Source organism: Papaver somniferum, chromosome 1 (assembly GCF_003573695.1).
Source record: "Papaver somniferum cultivar HN1 chromosome 1, ASM357369v1, whole genome shotgun sequence".
In the NCBI taxonomy this organism is placed as follows: domain Eukaryota; kingdom Viridiplantae; phylum Streptophyta; class Magnoliopsida; order Ranunculales; family Papaveraceae; genus Papaver; species Papaver somniferum.
In genome coordinates, this window is record NC_039358.1 from 199,888,867 (window position 1) to 199,911,633 (window position 22,767).

The 22,767-nt window shown below is 34.8% G+C and overlaps 1 protein-coding gene, 1 long non-coding RNA gene and 1 other non-coding gene across 3 annotated transcripts; 2 read left to right on the top strand and 1 right to left on the bottom strand.

The window, feature by feature from the left end:
- The first annotated feature begins 2,839 nt into the window (after positions 1–2,839).
- On the top strand, positions 2,840–2,912 carry TRNAA-CGC. Its single transcript has one exon. It is a non-coding gene; the product is annotated as a tRNA-Ala (tRNA).
- A 4,032-nt stretch (positions 2,913–6,944) lies between these two features.
- On the top strand, positions 6,945–7,966 carry LOC113335209. The gene is made up of 3 exons (XR_003353223.1): positions 6,945–7,011; positions 7,125–7,237; positions 7,843–7,966. It is a non-coding gene; the product is annotated as an uncharacterized LOC113335209 (long non-coding RNA).
- Positions 7,967–17,400: 9,434 nt separating this feature from the next.
- LOC113357751 lies at positions 17,401–18,525 on the bottom strand. Its single transcript, XM_026601206.1, has 2 exons — positions 18,141–18,525; positions 17,401–17,936 (listed from the first exon to the last, which is right to left on the bottom strand). Exons 1-2 carry the CDS (start codon positions 18,523–18,525, stop codon positions 17,401–17,403), a joined length of 921 nt encoding a protein of 306 aa, XP_026456991.1.
- Positions 18,526–22,767: the final 4,242 nt, after the last annotated feature.

Below are 22,767 nucleotides of genomic sequence, written 5' to 3' on the forward strand. Positions count from 1 at the left end.
TCATGATTTAATATCGCGATAAATTGATAAAGTTTACCGGTCTCTACATCGTTATTTTATACAGGTTATACTGTACATAAACTTCCAAGAACCATGTTGCTTATGTGATAAAAATGCCCTTGAAACTACAGAGCACCTGGTATTACATTATCCTTACGACAGGGATGTCTGGTCTTTTTTTTCTGTGAAACAAGCTAGTCTTAGGTGATTCTGACTCTAACATCTCTATCAAGGACTGGATTATCAAGTGGTCGAATAAAAACCATAATTCCCATTCTTAACAGATTGTCTTCACAGCAGCATAAGTGATAGATGTTTCAAGGTGTTTTAAAACATATTTGTAGTTTCAGCTAACACTATTAATTTGTCTATGAAACTCCCGATGGACCTTGAACACCAGAATGATTCTCCCTTTATACAGATCATTGATCCCGACACTACTTATACTGCTTCTGTCTTTAATGATCTACCTAATAATTGTTATATTTTGAATTGTGATGCTTCCTTTGATGAAAACACTAAAGCTAGGTCTCATTCTTACTGACAAAATAGGAAACTTTCAAGGATGTAAGCGTGTTGGAGGAGTATCCTGAACCCCTGAAGAAGCTGAATGTCTTGCTATATATGAAGGGATACATCTAATAAGAAGTAACAACATATAATGATTGTGCCTCTGCATTAATGCCAAAAAAAAGTTAATTTTATTAGGAACAACAATAATAAATTATGATGGTTTAGCGATACCATTGTAGATGATTGTAATTAGTTTTGAAATTCGTTTTCCTTAGTAAGAGTCGAATTTGTAAGAAGAAATTAAAACTCTTGGGATGATGTTGCAGCCAAACATTGTAGAAGACACAATATCTATGGAGAATGGGGGTAAATACCACACTTCATTTCTTATGGCATGTAACTGATTTCTTTGGATATAATCTATTTTTCATAGCAATTTACTTTTTGAGGTCAGTAAAGTCAATATCGACGATTCTACACTGGCCGGGAGTTTTTTTGTTGTGTAAATAAGTTATGGAATAAACCTAAAAATTGTTCGGAAGTGATTGTATTATTTATATCTGAAATTTCCACCGGAACTAACTCTTTGTAAATCTACCATTTAGATAATAGATTTTGGATTACCAGGTAAAATTTAAATTACAGTGCAGAATGTCGGTCACATGGAATAAATAATTTGAGTTTGTTACATGAATGTTTTATTTCGTTTCACGGGAACTTACAAAATTATGAGTCACAACTCGTGTAGTGCCTTGCCAAATCTTGGGCACAATGACAGGATTTGAGTAATGCCAAATACAATCCAAAAATTCCTAACGTACCGAGTGAAAAACAACTTAGAAACCGGGGCTCTCACAAATCTTGATATGGCGGGGCCCAAAACTAGGACCCCTGTTAACTCCCCAGGGCACAGGGCCCACCATCATGTGAGAGACCCGATTTTTGCTTTTTGCTTTGTTTTCTAACGCGGTTCGTGTAGAATCATTGAATGCAATTTGGGTTCCATAATTCCACCTAAAACTTGGGATCTGGATCCTGTACTGCCGACATTTGACCCTTAGATGAGTGCATCCGCTGTCATGAAGCATATAATCAGTCTATCGGGTTAGTGATAAGACTGACTGATAATTGTAGTGTGAGATCATTTATTGATGATGGAATTCTTTAGTGCTACACTGGGATGCATTCATTTTTATTATTTTTCGGTTAAAATAGGATTGGTAATATCTGCTGATATCTTTCTTATTCTTTGTTTATTCATAATACGGAGATTATATTAATGTCGCGAAAAAAACATGCGTGACGGATGCACCGACATGTCAAAGAAAGAAAAGATGAACTATTTAGACAAAAGTCTGTCTGTGTCTCTGCATTTTTGGCACAGCTTGTCTCATCCTGTGCATAATCGTGAGCTCGACGATTCATTTCCCGGCTATCTAGTTTGTTTGAATCAGATATGTAAGTTCGATACCGAACCAAAGTTATTCGGATCGGACTTGAACTCGGTTTGGTGATGCTGGGTTTTGTTGAATGTCTCATCAAAAAATTAATATCGGTATATTAGGATTTGATTTGATTTATTTTTTAATTCGTTACGAATATTTGGATATAGATGTTATTACATGAAACTAGTTGGAAGCCTAAAAAGCTAAGCTCCAACGACATACTACTACATTAATTGAACAGGTTGTTGTGTTAGCCTATCAGCGAGCTTCATGACTCGAATTTGGGACCTCCTGGAACGCATCAAATTTTGAGAAACGGGGATGACCAGCTGACCAGTCGGTATATGCATCAAGATATTTCTAAAATAACATTACCCCAAGACTCAAGTTATAACACCTCGCAAATATCGTTGGAAGGAGACTAGGACATTTCCCCTAAACGTCAGTCACACCACGGTCAAGATTGACGTGCTGATTTTGGTGAACCTGAATATAGGATTTCTGGTTGACGGTTTCTGATAACAAGAATGAGTGAAACTTGTGGATTAGTCTTCCAAATATGCATGAAGAGATTAGTCTTCCAAACTATGACCAGCTAGTGTTAAGCCTACTAGCAACATTTTTTTTGGAATTGTTCCCTACTACTCTCGTAAAATGAGGTTAATTTTAAAAGGAGTAACATGCTGTCTAGATGCAGAACAAGGTAAACATGTTTGGTGACTTTGATACGGAAGAGATTTTTTGTTTCTTTTCGGTGGTAATATTCATCAATTGTTTCGGCCACCAAGATGTTTTTGGGCCAGAAAGCCCATTTAGCTCATGGATTTTTTTTTTTAGGAAGCCGTATATTTAGTGGCATGTGGCTAAATCAGGTCGGTAATGGGGGTGTAGCTCATATGGTAGAGCGCTCGCTTCGCATGCGAGAGGCACGGGGTTCGATTCCCCGCACCTCCATCTCATTATTCATTTTTCCCTTCGAGATTTTTGCAAAGAAAATCTTAATCTCCTCGGAGTAAATGACTTGAACACTATTACAGAACCAAAGTTTTTTGATTTTATGAGCCACACCTTTCGGTCTCTTATTCCTTATCGTAATTAGAGAGATTTTAGAACATATATTTCGAGTTTTCGAGTCATTGATGTGATCTTATTTTACAACGTATAAGATCTACAAGTATTTTTGGTTTATGAAATAGTTCGGCTTGTAATACATATAAACATAGTATGAGGTGTCAGGAAGGGAGATCCCTTCATATTTTGATTTTTGGTTTCGCGACATTAAGTGATGTGTCACGAAGGGAGATCCCTTCATATAAACGTAGTAGAGGTGTCATGCTGTCCAGGGCAATCTCTAGATGCACAACAGGAAGGGAGGATCTTTAGTGACTTTGCTAAACCGATTATATTTGTACAATCGGTTTAGCAAAGGGACTAAGGTGTTTAGTTGATTTTTGGTTTGCTAAACTAAAATGGAAAAATTGTTTCGGACAATTGTTTCCTTGGTAACACATCAAAATAAAACTACTTGTAATTTCGGTTTTTGATATTGGTTTTCAGAACATGGTGTGTGGAACCCTCGTGCCTAACTCTACATATTGCAAGTCTATTTTGAGATTTGTAAGATTCTTTTCGTGTTGTCCTTTATTTTTTCGTTTCTTTGTCATTTTGTGACAAAAAGGGGGAGAAATATATGGAGTGAACAAGTGATATTGGCATTGATTTTATATTGATTGGTATCGCTAAGGAAAAGAACATTGGTGCTTAAACGTTTTATCTACACGAAAAAGTGAAAGCACAGACTAAGGGGGAGTAACATATCATATGAATTGGTATTAGAAAGACGTGCGGATTGAATATCTACCTATCTTCCTTAGGGGGAGTATTAGCTTTGTTATTATAACGTCAACAGTGGCATTTTCAAGGATTGAATGTAAGCAGTTTACTGTGCTGTTGAATCGGAAATCAAGCGTATGTGTAATGAATTCTTGTAATTTGTTTATCCATATGATGTAAGAGTTTTGTCACTAAATTGACAAAGGGGGAGATTATTAGAGCATAGCTCGGTTGAACCCACCAAGCGTTGGTATGTCAAGTTTGGTTGTCATATTTTAGTGAATCAAAACTCACGCTTGATTATGTACTAGAGCCAATTTCGTATAGGTTAGCTTGAAAGTATTAGGATTTGAGACTTTACAAGTATTGCGAAAAATTGAATATGTGAAGAAGCAAGGAGCTACAACGACAATAATCATCCTTCCACTTGAGGTTAGTGATATTTGACTTGAACTGTTTCATTCCCTAACATATCTTTCAAGTCGTGCATATTGAAAACAAAACTGCGAAGCATATTTGAACTCTAGATAGACATAGTATTAAGGAATACAATACGAGGTTTATTGCTTAACCATTAAACTTTGTAGATAAGACATCGCCATAATCATTTGAATGCTATTGTGATTATGTATGTGTACGAGGTGAGGATTTCATCCTAGGGAATAATGTTTTACATGTGTTCTAAGGAAGTAAGTTCATAAACTTGTTTGTGAATCGAAAAGGAAATCGCCAGGCGTTATTGGTTTTGTTATTCATTGCATATCTTATGAACAACCAATATGTGTGATTGAGTATAACCGTTCACGACTTGTTGTGTTCTTGGTAGAACTATTCACAAAGGCCTAACTTATGTATTGGTATGACTTTTATTAGTGAAACCGATCTTAAGTAATCACCTGAGATGGTATGATCGGGTTTGTGATTTTATGTCTGACCAAATATGGGAAAGGGGAACCGATCCTAGTAAGAGGCACTACACCAAAATCAGGATTTTGTAACAGCGCAACCTGTCACAGTTTATTTTTCAGTCACAGATACACCTGTGATAAGTCCTGCAACAGTTATAACTGTTATTAAATTTTGTTTTCGTGATAATAATTAGGAATATTAAATTCTTTTATTAGTCTTAATAATATTTATTGACAATTTTACAGACAATCACAATTATAATTCAAAGTGATAATTCCACCCAAATATTTCACCACATCTAAAACAACCCCAAAATTATAACACTTTGAATTTTACTTGTCACTAATTTTCCCACATTTGTACAAACTAACAATTATTTTCATTTCTATAAATCAAAATACATTTTTCTTTTTCTTTTTAATTTTCTTAATATTAGAAAACAGGATCAAGACCAAGTCAACAAGTCATGACTTTATAGAAATTTGACTTTGACATATCTGCTTCTTTCGAAGACGGTGAAAATTACCAGACTACCCTTATCGGAATAAATGCAATAAAAATTCTGAAGATTGTGAAAATGACCAAACTACCCTTATCGGAAATAAGTAAAGTAAATATTACAGACTGTTAAAATGACCACATTACCCTTAATGGAAAAAAGAGCAACAAAATATTATGCATGACTACCCTTATCAGAAATAAGTGAAGTAAATATTACAGACTGTGAAAATGACCATATTACCCTTAATGGAAATTAGTGCAATAAATATTATGGAAACTGTGAAAATGACTAGACTACCCTTATCGGAAATAAGTAAAGTAAATATTACAGACTGTGAAAATAATCATACAACGCATATAAGAAATAAGTAAAGAAAATATTACAGTTTGTGAAAATGACCATTTTACCCTTACTGGAAATAAGTGCAATGAATATTATGGAGACTGTGAAAATGACCAGACTACCCTTATCGGAAATAAGTAAAGGAAATATTACACATTTTGAAAACGACCATATTACCCTTACTATGAAAATAACCATATTACCCTTACTAGAAATAAGTGCAATAAATATCATGCAGACTATGAAAATGACTATATTACCCTTACTAGCAATAAGTGCATTAAATATCGTGGAGACTGTGAAAATGACCAAACTACCCTTATCGGAAATAAGTGAAGTAAATATTACATACTATGAAAATGACTATTTTACCCTTACTGAAATAAGTGTTATAAATATTCTGGAGACTATGAAAATGACCAGACTACCCTTATCAGAAATAAGTAAAGTAAATATTACATACTGTGAAAATGACCATATTACCCTTACTGGAAATAAATGCAATAAATATCACGGGGACTATGAAAATGACCAAACTACCCTTATCAAAAATAAGTAAAGTAAATATTACAGACTGAAAATGACCATATTACTCTTACTGGAAATAAGCGCAATAAATATCATGGAGACTATGAAAATTACCAAACTATCCTTATCAAAAATAAGTAAATTAAATATTATGAACTATGAAAATGACCACTTTACCCTTATTGGAAACATATGCAATAATATTATGGAGATTGTGAAAATGACCAGACTACCCTTATCGGAAATAAGTAAAGTAAATATTACAGACTGTGAAAATGACCATATTACCCTTACTGGAAATTAGTGCAATAAATATTATGGAGACGGGGAAATGACCAGACTATCCTTATCGGAAATAAGTAAAGTAACTATTACAAACTATGAAAATGACCATATTACCCTTAATGGAAATTAGTGCAATACTGTGAAAATGACCAGACTACCCTTATTAAAAATAAGTAAAGTTAATATTTCAGACTGTAAAAATGACCATATTACCCTTACTAGAAATTATTGCAACAAATATCATGGAGACTATAAAAATGACTGAACTGCCCTTATCAAAAATAAGTAAAGTAAATATTATAGTCTGTAAAAATGACCATTTTATGAAGACTGTGAAGCAGGAACAATTAGAGGTTTATTTCTTCGATTGCATAAGTCTGTCTAATTTATTTGTATTTGGTCTCTGAAATGTTTGTTTTTTGTTTTTGTTTTGGGTGATCCAGCTCTTGGAATCGGCAGTAAATGATGCTAATGACTCTTGGGTTTTGAGATGATATGGTACATTTGACTAATTAGCGTTTTATTTTCTCAAAATGTATGCTACAAAATCATGTTAAGATAACTGTGATTGAATTCCATTCAGGGTTCTGGTGATGATGGTGTGGTGGTGCTGATGAGAAAAAAGAGTAATCTGTTTTAGTTGAAAGATCTGAGGTGAGGTTAGTTTAATAAGTGGGTTTTATTTTTCTGGGTTTTAGTTTTCAATTGAAAATTTGGTTTTTTTTTTGTTGATTGGTTTAATTGTGTGTTAGTTTTCTCTTCTGCAGTTTGGCCTCGTACTTTAAGGAAATTGAGGTGTGGAAACAAAAGACAATCTTGAACAGAAGACCAACATAACTGCACATTAAGTAGAGAAAAAGCCTGAAAGTACAGAAAAAGGGTAAAATTCTTATTGCATTCTTTATTTATTTCAGTAATGGTAGGGCTGCGATGTTGGTGTTGCATGATAATCTTGCAGGCTTTGGTTTAGTCTTGGGACTTGTTGGTTTTAACTTGATTAGGTTATTTGTTTTAAGAAAGAAGTTGCATTCCTAATTATATTTTTTTTGGCAGGTCATCCTTGGATTTCAGAACTACAATGATATAACAGTACCTACTGATATTCTAATATTTAGGCTCATGAAATCATGTATGTGCTCATCATATCTATATAAAGTTACATTAAGAGTGAGTACTTTAATATTCTCGAAATTTGCTTTATTATTGATCATGTCTCATAATTTGGTTTGTCCACTACCCTTGCTTTTCTGGCATTGTCCAAGAAATTGACTGTAGATGAACTCTGAAGGAGTAGTTTGCACTGTTAGAACATAATGTTGGGGAATATCTGGACGGTAAGTTGAAGAAAGAAAGAACAGATAGAGCACTTATTTGGTTTATGATTACCGGGTCTCCTTTGAAAGATAACACCAATCATTATTGTCCACCTGGATTGTAAATATGCATATGTTAACTAACGTCTTGTGCTTCTGTAATTTGAATCAGGTGTGGATGAAACAGGACATGATGTTGCACCATAGATGTTACTAAGTAAGTTTGTTTTCTTTCACTTCGTATTTGTGTGCTTACAAGGTGACCAAAATGCCCAGAGTGGTTTAGTGCAATGATATGCTAATAGCGCACTCTTGCAGTGGCATGCTGTGGCTTAGTGCAATGGATCTGCTGTTGTGTGTCTGTAAGAGAGTATGTAAGAGGAGTAGAGCATTAACATGTGTCTGCAGTTAACCATTATTCTTGCTTATGTTCTGCAATTCTCTTTTGCTCATGTAATTCTTCATGATTTTCCCTATTTCATATCCCCACTTTTCCTATTTCCCATCCCTTTCACAATTTTGAAAGTCAATTTATTTTTCAATCCTAGTTTTTCCTATGTACTATCTATAAAAGTCAAATTGATTATGACTATTATATTTGTCTTCTTCTTCACTAAACTCTCTTTGTTACTAAAAAAAGACAACGAAAACTACCGAGATATAAATCACGGAAGACTCTGTTATTGAAAATTTAGGATAAATATCTCAACCCTAGATGAATCGAATATCTATGAAGATTACGTTAATTATATTCATCTGTTGAACAAGGTTCAGTGGTTATTAATCAATTTAATTAATCATTGATTTCCAAACTATCCCACAACCCTCATGTTATAAATGAATGATCAACCAAATTATCATGCATTTTTCGATTGTGAAAAACTAATTTGGATCCCCAACATGACTCTCTAACCTATATATGTTCTATTGTGTTAATCCTCTTAGTAAAAAGCATAGCTTACTAACTTAAAGCCAACATGTTACAATCATTACTGATGGTGCGGCCAACGAACACAAATGTGCAGGTATCGGAGGAGTCTTGTGGAGAGATGAGGCACTCATAGTTTGCTGTCTTAAAATCCATAAAAATTGTATTCGCCGTAATGTCTCCACGGTGATGCATATTTCAGTAACTTTGTTTATTTATTTATTATTGACTTATAAAAGAACTGGTGATGATCTATTGAGAAGGAGCAGAAGAGATAATGGTCAATGGTGGAAACGGAGGAGATGGAAATGTGAGAGCGTGGAAGGGATTCTCAGTACAACTTACCGAGAGTAATCTCTGTTAACTTCAAATGAAAAACAAAGATTCATCTTCATTAGCTTCTCGTCCTTATCTCCCAAATCTATCATGTTATGTTATCCACCTCGTTGGAAGAATTTCTTAATTATTATGTTACCCATCTGGTATCTAGAGATTAAATGTTTCTTGTTCTGATTGTTGTACCATTCTTGTGCAGTTTTATGACAAGTTCAACATACGTCATAATATTACTGAACTTCTGGAGTACTTGTGGCAGGTTGTTTAAAATCATATATGTATTCTCTTTTTATGCTATATATATTGGATTGAGGAGTTTTACCTTCTGTTGTTGCACATATTTTTGCTTTCTCACTTTTTCTTGTTATTGTTATTTCAGATTGCCAAAAAAGAGGAGAAGGGAGGTGGATAGCATAACAGAAAGAAGGTATCACTTGAATAGTTTTTCTTTGGCTACAATACACAATCTTGTATCCGTCATATAAGTTTATTGGATGTTGGTTTGGTGTGTACTGGTTCATCTTCAACAACTTTCCTTTTTGAGGGTCATTAATTTGTCGTGGAGTATCTTGTCAGGAATCTTTTGAAGCTTTACGTTGACATTGAGTTTACTGGATCACATACTCAGGGTAAGTGTTATATATATCTTATTTTGAGAGCGTGGAAGGGATTCTCAGTACAACTTATCGAGAGTAGTCTCCGTTAACTTCAAATGAAAAACAAAGATTCATCTTCATTAGCTTCTCGTCCTTATCTCCCAAATCTATCATGTTATGCTATCCACCTCGTTGGAAGAATTTCTTAATTATTATGTTACCCATCTGGTATCTAGAGATTAAATGTTTTCTTGTTCTGATTGTTGTACCATTCTTGTGCAGTTTTATGACAAGTTCAACATACGTCATAATACTGCTGAACTTTTGGAGTACTTGTGGCAGGTTGTTTAAAATCATATATGTATTCTCTTTTTATGCTATATATATTGGATTGAGGAGTTTTACCTTCTGCTGTTGCACATATTTTTGCTTTCTCACTTTTTCTTGTTATTGTTATTTCAGATTGCCAAAAAAGAGAATGGAGTGTATTTGAACTTTCTGAACTTCCTGGTCAGCCAAAGTATATTTCTTCTAGCCGAAAGTCTAAACAGAATTCTGGAACTGAAAGAGATAGAAAAAGAGATGGCTAATACCGTGGAATGGGAAAGAAGATCAGCTCAAGAGAGGCAAAAAACAACCCGGCAGTTCCATTCTCAAAAGAATGTGAGTTTAATTTATTTTTCCATGTGAAAATTTCATTTTCAACATCCACCAGTACTGTCAATTCTCAGTCTGAGATAATTTAATTTTTGTAGATCATCCTAATTGGCGATGGAAGATGTAGGCATGCTAGCACTTACTTCAGAACAGATTACAATGCCTTTTCTTCTTCCAGAGATAGTAAGGTGTCTTTTCAGTAAAGCATATTTCCTCTTTGGAAATTAGGATATATAAGTTGTCAAATGTCAAGCCTCATTCCTCGTCTCTCTGCATTCTAGGTTGAAAGAGTGGCAAGTATGCTTAATTACTTTTTGCTACAACTTGCAGGCCCTCAACGGAAATCTCCTACTCTAAAGGGCCCTAAGAAGTACGAGTTCCATCCAAAGATACTGCTTAAGCGGGTTAGTAACTACATCGAGTTTCACTTCTTGATGCATTGTTTTAAGCTTTCCTATAAAGCTGGCTTTTAGTGATTTTGCTCTCCTTTTTCTCTCATGTATGCATTATAATTTACTGATATATTGCATATTTTTCCTGATTACATGTGTTTGGCATGAAAATGTCCAGCAATAACTATATGTGGATTGATTGGCATCTGCTTGTCGCTGACGAATGCCATAATTCTCTAATGGAGAAACTGATGTTTTGAACATTTTTTGGTTTCTTTCCATTCAAACAGTCTCTTTCCCAAATGATGTGTTGATTGTTTAAGTGGTTTGTTTTACAGGACCTCAAAATTGATCCTAGTGATGCAGTTGTACTACCTCATAGGAGTTTGTGTTATGTCTACTGAAAATGTATGTATCCTGTTAGTGGTTTAAAGCTTCAAAGTGAGTTTGGTCATTTAGATCGTCTAAGGAAGATTCTCAACAAGGAAGTGGTGGCAGAACCTTTCTTCTCAATTGAGCGAGTTAGTTAGCGATTGAAGATATGAATGGTGAAGTGTGGCAGGTAACATTCTAGACTGTATGAATAATTTTGAACTTTTTTCTTTCAGATTGAGCATTGTTCTTTTTTTGCTGAGCATTATTCAGATTGAGCATTATTCCAGTGCTGAAAATGTCAACTTGTTTGCAGGTGCTGTTGGTAAGAAAGGTGGTGGTGAGCATCAAGTGACTTAACCCATGGAAGGAAAGACCAAGTAGAGGCAACAAGTCAAACAACTCTCAAAAATCTACTGGGTCATTTTCATGGAATTTTTGTAAAATAAATAAATTTATTGTGTTAGTGGTGATTATTTTGCAGAGTAAAGACATATCAATAGAACTTGCAAGTTCAATGCCTTCACTAATTTTAACTAGTGTCTGACATGAGTGTTAAAATATGGATAGTTTGCGGATTGAGAAGGCGTAAGGCCTGTATTTAAGGTTTCATTGTATTGCAGGCCTGTGTTTCTGGATAAATTGTGTTGCAGGCCTGTAATCTGGAAGTCCAGGCCCGTGATAATGGACCTGGACTATCAATTTTTTTTAATTGTAATTCAAAGAACTGTCACAGAAATAATTGTAACAAAAAGTGTGAGTTAAAAAGAATACGTGTCGTCATCTCAGTGTTGATGTAAAAGGATGACACGTGTCATTCAAAGATTCGTTACAAGAATAGGTAACACTTATAGGTGTTATTGTAGCCGTCACAAAAACAGACATGTGTCCTCGACAGAATCGTTACAAAATTCACTCACACCTAAAACTGTTGGAATTATTGTGACAAATTGGACACGTGTCGCCACCTTAAAATTAGGTCAATCGTTGTTGTTTCATTATGTAACGGTTAGTAAGTGTGAGTTTAATTAGTTACTGTCACACAAAAAACTGTTGCAAAAGTTTACAACAATTAGTTATCACAGCGTTTCTCCAACGGCTTATATGTGTTACAAATGTTTTTAGTAACAGATATGCCCTGTGACAAAAACTTGGATTTGGTGTAGTGAGGTGCAGTACATCACAAAGGGGAACCAATCCTTGTATGAGGTGCAGCAAGGTTTATAGCAGAAAGGGGAACCGATCCTATGGACATGTGCAACACATATAAGTTAGATACCATATATATGTGGGGAACCGATCCTAATACCTAGTCAACCGAATTTTGGAAAGCTAGTGTGACTATGCACAGTACTCACATGGAAGGTAGAACCGAAACTTGTTTTGGTAGAACCGTTAAACCCATGATTTGTGATTGAGTGTTATTTGATCAATCGCATAGCTCTTGAAAGTCAGATGAACCAATTCTAAACTTGTTTGGAAGTGTGGAAAATCGGTTTCAAGGTTGGAAGTGTGAAAGAGAACTTACAAAGTTAAGATGTCGACATACTTTGAACACGTGCTATGAATGTTTATTTATTTAATTGTTCAAAGTTATTCCTTAATAGCTAAGGGAAGAGAATTCCAGGACTGAAACGTAAATAAGTTAAGAATCTTTTAATTAAGGTATTTAACTTTATTTTTAGGAAAATAAGAATTAGTAATGTGCATTTACTAATTAGATATTTTCTGAGAGATTTCGGTCATTATTTTAGGACAGAGCGTTTCCAGGAATTATGGAAACCGAATTTGTGCTTTAATGAATATCTTGAGAATATTTTCGGTTTTGAAAATTCCTTGGTGTCCAAACTTCCTTGTCTATAAATACTTGAAGTTTGTCTTTCTAACAAACTAATCCTTCGTAACAACAAACTTCCTCTTTGTTGTGTTGTTACTGGTGTATCCGCCTATTCGGAGAGGAGAGTAACTTAATTAGGCGAAATCTCTTACGGCCGCTCAGTTTAAAGTCTTCTTTGGGATTGAGAAGCTCTACGAGTACCGTTGGTGGGAAACTTTTTTTTTTTAACCAAAAAACCTTTATTTTATTAATATTAAAAACGGTTACAAAGGAAACTGAAACAAAACTAAAAAGAAAGCTGAAACTGCACAAAGGAGGACAACATGTCCCAGGCCCAATAAAAGAGAACAGCAAACTAATATTGGGCGGAAATACAAAATATCAAAAGTAAGAGCAGAAGTAGGCAATGAAGGAATTATGCAAATTTATAGTATGTAGTGTCTTGTAGCTCCATCCTCTGCATATTTGCAGATCTTGCTGAGAATTTTACTACTTGCTTTCTTTGAAGATGGCACTAGAGCTGGCAAACGGGCGGGTCGGGGATTGCCCGTTACGGGTTACACGGGTTCGGGTTAATACGGGTTAAAACCCGCGGGTCAGTTTTCTTAACGGGTGGTCAATTCTTCAACCCGCGCCCGTAACAGGTTAATCTTGCGGGTTCGCGGGTTACTTAGCCCGTTTCTGGTTACTCAACTGAGTGACTGAGTCAACTCACCAGAAACCAATTTGACAGAGTTTCCTCCGATATCTGGTCTATTTCCGGCCATATTCAGGCCATCTAAAGCTCCTTCTCTGCAACCTAACAATAAGCTCTAATTCATTTGATATTTAGATTCAATTCAATCAACTTATCAACACTTCAACCTAATTGTCGCACCAAAATTTAAGATCAAGAAAATTGAAATACTTAAGTAACTTAACCACATTAGTTTTGTAGTTCTGCACTTTAAAAGGAACACAGTACAGTAGTACACTAATCATTAGTTCATGATATCTTCAACAAAGAAAAACACCCTTCAAGACTGTAGTAATACCATTGTTTGTACTTTGTGACTTTCCAACAATAAAGATATTAATAACCACTTCCTGCACAAAATATATATTGTGTTCAATCAAAAAAAGTGATAACTGTCCAAAAAAAACATCTCCAATCTCTTTTCTATACAAATTGGAGAGACTGTGATAACTTTCTGTCCAAAAAACATTCTCAATTTCTCATTTTCCATGTCTATCTTTGAGTTGCTCCAACTATTCAATATGAATATGTCACTTCAAGCAAAAATAAATCAAACAAAAGAAAAGATTCAAGTCAAAAACATGAAATTTGCATATTTACCCTGCTTTATATTGAAGAAGTACGCATACTAATTAGACGCATAAGAACTTACTTCGCCATCCTCCACAGCTCCATCCTCCACTGCACCAAGTTCAAATCCTAATACATCTTCTCCAATAATCCCATTGTCCTCATCCCAATCTTATTTTCCTACATGGATTAAAAACAATCAAAGTTATATCTGAAATTTAGACATTCAACTAAATGAACTATTACTGACTAACGCGGCGCCACGTAGGCACACTTACCAACTCCATGGTCCCAATCACGAGTTGTTATCACCGCCTCAGCATTTTCAGGTAATAAAGAACTACGAAATCGATCAATTACCCTACCACCAATGCTAAATGCAGATTCTGAAGCGACGGTTGAAATAGGAATTGACAAGATATCCCCTGCCATTCTTGAAAGTACTGGAAATCGTTGTTCGTGGCCTTTCCAGTACATTAGGATGTCGAATGGGACATTTCGTTGACATCCATATTTCTCACTAAGATATAAATCTAACTCTGACAAGTCATATTGCAGATCACCACCATTTTCCTGTGCTGCAGCATATTCCTGCATGAAACAAGCAAGAAGTTAGAAATGAGTACAAGGAAGAACATCACAGATTCACAAACACACTTGGTTAAAACACAAAACAATACAAGACCACATGTACTCCATAAATAAGCTTTAAAATTACCTGAAACCACTCACTTCCTTGATGGGAAGAATTCCCACCAGTTTGAAGAGTTCACATCAAGTTATCCAAATAAGAACCAAAACCAGAATCAGCTTGATTCTGAACAAACATACAATAACCCAAGTTGTATCTCATGATTCTCAATTTCTGATCAAAATCAGATAACCCCAATTATCTCAAAAGATTCAAAAGAACACAGATCTACAAATACACAACATTAACTACCAAACTAAGTAAAACCCACTTATGAAAACACTAGATAACAAACATTTAAACATCAAACGGTCAAACCCCAAACCATACATGAATGATACACGATTAAAATGAACAAAAAAACAACAAAGTGACATACAAACATCAAAATCAACTAATTAACTTACTTGTTGCTAGTCTCCAAACATTGTTGTTGTTGTTAATTTTAATTCTCGAACAAGAAGAAGATGAAAAAGATGAGACGAGAACTGAACTACAACTGCCGCTGCGGAGAAAGAAAAGATTAGATTTAGTTAGAGTTTTTTCTTTTTATACCTAGGAGACACATATAGATGGGAAGGACCACGCGTCATTAGCATAGAAATTCTGGGTTTACGGGTTTTACCCGCGGATACACTGGACGAGTCGGGCTTACCCGTTTTTTCACGGGCAGGCATTTTCCTAACCCAAACCCGACTTGTTTAGAAACCAGCTGATCCGGGTTCGGGTTTTAACGGGCCGGGTCGGGTGAACCCGCGGGTTTTGGGCTTGTTTGCCGGCTCTAGATGGCACCCTTTCTTTGCAAAAAAATCAACACAGAAGTTTACTTTCCTGTACACATGGTTAATGGATCTTCTTGAATGCTTTTCATACCAGTTCCCATCTAGCCAATGCAAACCAGGGAAAGTTGTTGTTTGTGAAAACTGTTATGGAATCCTTTGAATCAACATTCACAATTACCTGAAGCTTATTGTGTTGTACTGCCCATTCTAATGCACAAAGGGTTCCCATTACTTCAGCTACAAAGTTTGTTGTTATGCCAAGACCACCACTTTCAGCAGCAACAAAATGTCCATAACAGTCTCTAATGACAAAACCATAACCAGAGATGCCAGGATTACCTCTTAAAGCTCCATCACAGCATAGCAAGATGTAATTCTCCTCAGGCAGATGAAAGAAGCATTCAATGATTTTAGGCAGTTTCATTTTCCTGTAATTGATCTCAAAGAAGAGAAAGATTGAATTATCATATCTGGAATTATTTGTATAGCCCTTAAGCCTCACTTCACAATATCTGATCATTCTGAGTATTCTCTTTTTGGAATTTACCACATTGGGAGTTACACTGTCAAAGAATGCTCTGTTTCTTGTGAACCAAATATCCACCATAAAATTATAAGTAGCAGTGAACCATATCTCCTGCACCACTGTACTTTTTAATTTGATGCAATCTAGAATGTCTTCAAAAGATTTTGGATTCTTGAAAGCAAAAATGCCACCAAGCCAATTCCAAAGGATCTGACCATATTTGCACTCCCACAAGAGATGATTCATGGAGTCTTGATATTCATTACAGATATAGCATCTTGAGACTAGCTGAAAACCCCTTTTATTTAAATTTTCATCTGTGGCACAAGCACCTCTAGTGATCTTCCAAACATTACTACAGGTTGATGGGTGTACACATTTTTTCCAAATATGCTTATACCATTTAAGTTTGGGAAAAGTAGTTCTAATAAAAGAGATTGCACTAGCCACAGAAAATTTACCATTTTGAGCAGCAGTCCAAATCAATTTATCTTTACCAGGAACAATAATTGGAAAGTCATAAGCATTGAAGAACTGAAGCATTTCCCCAGGGATCATCCATTTGTTGTTAACAATTAAATCACTTACCTTCATATGGATATGATGTCTGATATATGCATTATCAGGGAAGACTTTGATGATACTATGTTCCATAATCCAATTATCCCTCCAGACATAAATTTGCTCACCATTGCCCACAATCCATCTAGTATGCTCATGGAAATCCTGTAATATCCATTTGATTCCAAGCCACACAGAAGATTGTTTATAGTATGAAATCCAGCAATCATGTTTATCTCTATATTTAGCAAGAAAAAACCTGGCCCATTCTTCATTTGAATTTAAAATTCTCCATAAAAGTTTTATCAACAATGCTTTATTTATATCTTCAAATTTTCTTAATCCAAGAGCACCTTCTTCTACAGGAGAGCAGACTTGATCCCAGGAAATAGTTACACACTTCTTGTCTTCTGCATTTCCACTCCAAAGAAAATTGCGAATAATTCTTTCACAAGCTTCCATTACAGAAAATTGTGAATAATTCATCCATTAGGCCACTTGTAAATAGACATGTTATACAGGGGAATGCTACTTAACACAAATCTTATAAGAGTTAGTCTTGCTTGAAAAGCTAATAAATTACCAATCCATGCAGCTAGTCTTTTTTATAACATTGAATTAACTCCAGGAGGAATCACTTGAAATTTCCAACAGTATCTTATAGCTTCAACCAAATCTTCTTGAATAATGTCCCATGCAAATCTATAAAAAATACCAGTCAACCCATCTGGACCAGGGGATCCATCTTAATTTAATTCAAAGACTGCATTTTTAATTTCCTCTCCAGAAGGGATGCATTCCAATAGAGCATTATCATCATCATTAATAACTTGGGGAGTAGCATTTAATATAGTGTCAGAAATTTCTACTGGTTGCTCTTTGAATTTGTCTGAAAAATAGCTGATAAGATTAGAAGCAATCTCATTTTTATTAGTTATCAAAGTACCTGAAGCATCCTCCAACTCAGCAATGGCATTTCTAGTTTGTCTCAACCTTATGGAAGTGTGAAACCAGTTAATCCTTGCTTTCTGACATAGCATAGTATGATAATTCTGAGCTGCTATATCTCTTACACCCCTAGCGGTGACATAGTCATTTAGAAGTTCTAAATTTTGAGGATCTGCATCAAAAAGTATATTTGTTTCAGTAACCTTCTTCTCAGCTTCACTTAGAGTAACCTGAACATTTCCAAATATCTCCCAATTCCACTTTTTTAGAATACTTTTCAAGTGTTTTAATTTGGACATGAAAATCCATGCATCAATTAAAACTTGTAAGAAACCTGGATGAGTAATCCACATTTGTTGAAACTTAAATGGACAATTTAAGGGCTTCTGGATTTCTGAATTAGATCCAATAAGAATACTATGATCTGAAATTCCTCTTGCAGTTACATGATATTTCCACCCTGGATATTTCTATAACCATTGTGATTTAAATAGACATCTATCCAGATTACATAAAATTCTCTTCCTCCCACATCTACCATTTGACCAAGAAATCTGAAGTCCAGTTTTTGCAGCATGTAAAAGTTCACAATTATCAATACATTCATTAAACTTTGCAACAGAAGAATTAAGAGGAACTCTGCCACCCTTTTTTTCATCTAAACTAGAAATAGTATTAAAATCACCCAAAATTATCCAAGGTTTGTTTGAAGTACTGAAAGGAGCTAATTCAGCCCATAAATCTCTTCTGTTGATACATAAGACATCAGCATGAACTCCAGTTACCAAGACACCCCCCACTTCAACTGTAATACTTTGTCTAGAAGAATGAATCACTATAGAGGCATTTATTGAGTTATTCCAAAAAATCCATAAGTTGGCTTTCCTACCATCAACAATATTATGTATAATTTTATGTCTCATCCCAGGGAGCTTTATTCTATTCTTAGAATTACAATGTATTTTGGGTTCTGCTATAAAAACTAAAGAAGGATTCTGATGTGTAACTAAAGCTCTTAGTTTATCTTTGGCCTTCTAGCTCTCAATGCCTATGATATTCCAAAAGACAAGTCTCATATTGAGAAGAGGGATGAGGAGGTGTAGGACTCCTCTCATTTGGCACAGGTTTCAAAAGATCTCTTCTAGTTTTTCTAGTAGTTGGAGCAGCCTTAACAATCTTAGCTGGAGGTTTCTTCTTTTCAATGATTGTGTGTTTAGTAAGAACAGTATGTTCCACAGAGGAAGAAGGTTTCAAAATGGTAATAGGTTGTGAAATTGAACTAATATTAAGAAGAGTAACAGTATTCACCTCTTTGATTTCTCCATCCTCAGAGCTTGAATAGTCCATAGATTCTTCTACTTCAGCAATAAGGTCAAATTTATTGAAAGAAATAATAGTTGTAGACTCAGAGTGTAACTCACCAGGTTGTATAATATTCTTGATAACACCATTATGTTCCCCAATATCAGTAACTGTAGTAGGAACTTCAACTGGAGCTTGAGAGATTTTAGAGGACTGAACCAAATCCACAGAAGAAGGAATATCTGAGTTAACTGTATTGTCAGTTGCAGTTCTTTTTGGAGATGGACAAATATCAAAACCTACATTAGTTGTCTTCTTAGCTTTAACTCTCCAAACATTCCTTTTAATAACATGAGTAAATCCATCAACATCTACATGAGATTATTCATGAAGATCTTTCTTCTTTGATCTACATTCAACCACTAAATGACCCACCACCTTACAATGATCATAGAATTTAGGAATTCTTGGAATTTGGATTTCCTGTTCAAAGCTACCATACTTTGTATTGATTAAAATGTGATTTGGAATGTGTTGTGCCAAATCAATTTCAACAAGAACACTAGCATAATATCCAAATTCTTTCTTCAGAGTAATTTCATCAACCTTAATAGATCTTCCCAATCTTTCACCTAAGTCTAGAAGAATTTTTTTCCTTCCAATATTCCATACCTAGACCAGGGAAACGAACCCAAATAAAAGTAGTAGTATATTTTTGATTAACTGGATTAAAATTTGGTTCCCATTCTCTCAATTTCAGGGTTTGTGAATCAACCATCCAATACCCTTCCAAATATAATTCATACCAATCTCATTATCTAGCTTTATGATAAAAAAACCTTTACCAATAGGAATTAGATGAACTGTACCTTTACGCTTCCATTGATTCTTCAGAGAAGTAACTGCAGTTTCAAATTTTAACTTGACGAAATCCAGTCTACCAATCAAGCTAAACTTTCACTCATTTAGGCCTTCATCAATATCTTCATCAGAAATGAATAGAGTTGGTGTAGGGTAAACCTTGTTCGATTCATCAGATTTGTCCGCAGAAGTATCAGATGAAGACCTAGAATTATTTTCAGCCATTGTCGAACCAAAATTAATTGAAGAACTAAAAAATGATGATTTAGACATTAAAGATGTCCAAATACCATTGGAATTTAACTCCAATCATTGAAATATTAGATAGAAATCGAGATCTGTGTATAGAAATTAAGAAGAAAGAGAAAAAAATAACTGATTTGAACGCCAGTTTGATCGCCGAGTTGTCGCCGATCCGCAGAGCCAAACCCTATGGATATCAGCAAACCAAAAATCAACTAGTGGGAAACTAGATAATTGCGTTTTATCTTTTGTTTTCAATGATTTGGTTGACTAACGGTGGTTGATCTTTGATTGCACCTAGTTTGTTTATGCTTGAGAATCTTCTCTTCTGATATAAGATTCACTCAAACTAGTTCAGAGTTTCGTCAGGGATCTTTAGACTGTTGTTAGTTCTAAAGACGATCATGTGATAATCCATTGTTAATAGACTCCGTTCTGCGCATGATTGATCACAAGAGATTCAAGTGATTGTGTACATGTTTTTATTGAAGATATAAGAAGATCTGAAGACGAAGAAGATATTGAAGATTTCTGATTTGTTGGTTCATATTCTTTGGTATGCATAATACTTGTTTCGTTAAAAGAGGATCCAATTAATAATCGGTTTATCTTTATGATAGATTGGATTGATTAATTAAGTAGATCAGCATCAACAAAATTCTTTGGATTAATAGTGTTGTTGGCTTAATCTTACACGAGTACTTCCGTAATTGAACATAAGATAGATCTAAGGACCTGACGAAGGAGTTTCTGTTAAGATAAACAGAAGAGCCTTTTTCCAACTCATATCACTTGGTTAAATAGAGTTGATACCAAACAGATTTGTTGTTCCTTTACTGTTTGGAATACGAACCAAAGGAATTGTTCCAAGTACGTGATTTATTCATAGGTCGGAGGCGTGGGAATACAAACTGAACTAGGTGAACTATAGGTTTAGTTGATTGGTCTCAATTATACGAAGTTAGGTGTAATTTTGTGCAGCGGCTTAATCCTGAGAGTATTCAATTCTGGACAAGGTCCCGGGGTTTTTCTGCATTTGCGGTTTCCTCATTAACAAAATCTTGCTATGTCATCTACTTTATATTTCCGCATTATAATTGTTTTATTATAATTAAAGTAAATCACACAAACGTTAATTCATATTTACTTGATAAGTGAATCCTATTGTTTTTGGTTAAGTCCGAACCTTTTTATCAAGTAACATACTTCGTTGTTGTATTGTATCGATCTCGTATCCATAGACGATCACACGAAGTGTGAACCGATTAGTTGCATTGTCTCGACTCAGTCCATAGAAAATCACTTTCGGATAAAGGACTTATAGGTAGGAAATTTTTTAGCTTGAGGTATATTTGGGTACCCTCGCCTTCTCACTTTGGTTCATCATTCTTCAATGCAAATGTTTCAAAAATACTCATCCATTGCATTACAAGAACCCGTATGATTCATTTTATGTTTGGAGAAGCATCTGTATAGGCCTAGGACTCTATACATCATAAAAGAAAATTCCAATTCGAAGGTTAGGAATGGGAAAAACATAGATGCATTCAGTGATAACTGATACCCATTCATGTAAACCAATTACAATATCCACTTCCTAATTCAGTTAGTTTTCTTTAGATTATTTGAAGATGATTTATCATTTGATTATTATTATTTACTTTAGGTATCCTCACCACTTCTCGTCCTCCTTTTTGTCGATCCATCATCCTTTACTACTACAAACCCTAATAATCATCACTTAACTCTTTTTTCTTTTTGCCTTAGTTGTGGTAGAAAATATTGATCTCCAGAAGTAAGGAACTGATAAATTTCTCTATTGAGAGCATTTCATAGCCAGGTTGAACATCTTTCCTCAAATCTCTACCTGGATAACTTGTCCAACTGGTATCTCGTCGACTTTGGTCGATTATCATATTATGCAAAATGATGCAGCTGAACATTTCTTTTTGATTAAACGAACGACATGGTCCAAATATTATATGAAATTCTTTTTCAGTATTCCAAATGCTCTTTCGACATCCTCCATACACTTCATCTTTTTCTGGTTAAAATACCTTTTATTATGGTTCATCTCGTATTTGGGTATCTCAGTGTATGCTTGAACTACAACTGACCATGATGGGTAATTAAATTCCACCCGTTAGAAGATACCATGTTATAGTTATTGCCATTTTTAGAGCATTCCAATCTCAATGTTATATGTACAAGAGTATATCTTGACTTCAAGTCTACTAAAGTTAAATCTCATACTAGGATTATAATATGGCAGTTGAGTATCAGATATCACCAAGTATCTTCAAAGATTCAAAATTGAAGAATAAACGAAGATATTTATGAGAACTTCATCAACAAATAGGTATGTGAAGACTGACCTACCCTATACTCATTGTGTCTACCATTGTATCTTATAAGACTGTTATGTCGTATGATTTTAGTAGATTTAATATTTAAAAGAAAAAAATTTAGTTCAAGTTTGTCATGTTTAAAATCTCGAAATATGATATTCAAGCAATGGATGTTCGTAGATCCTTAACAATCTTAGTTAGAACAATTTATTCACAAACTATTATTTCCTAAGCAACAACGCATACTGCCTATGCTATTGGGATTGTTTCATGAATTGTGAGAAATATAAAACTACTAGGTCCAAGGTACACATATACTTGTATGTTTTACCTAGCCAGTCTGAATTCTGTGAAATGTTTATATAGGTTTGCAAACCCGGTTTGCGAACCCCTACCATTAGACTTCGCGAA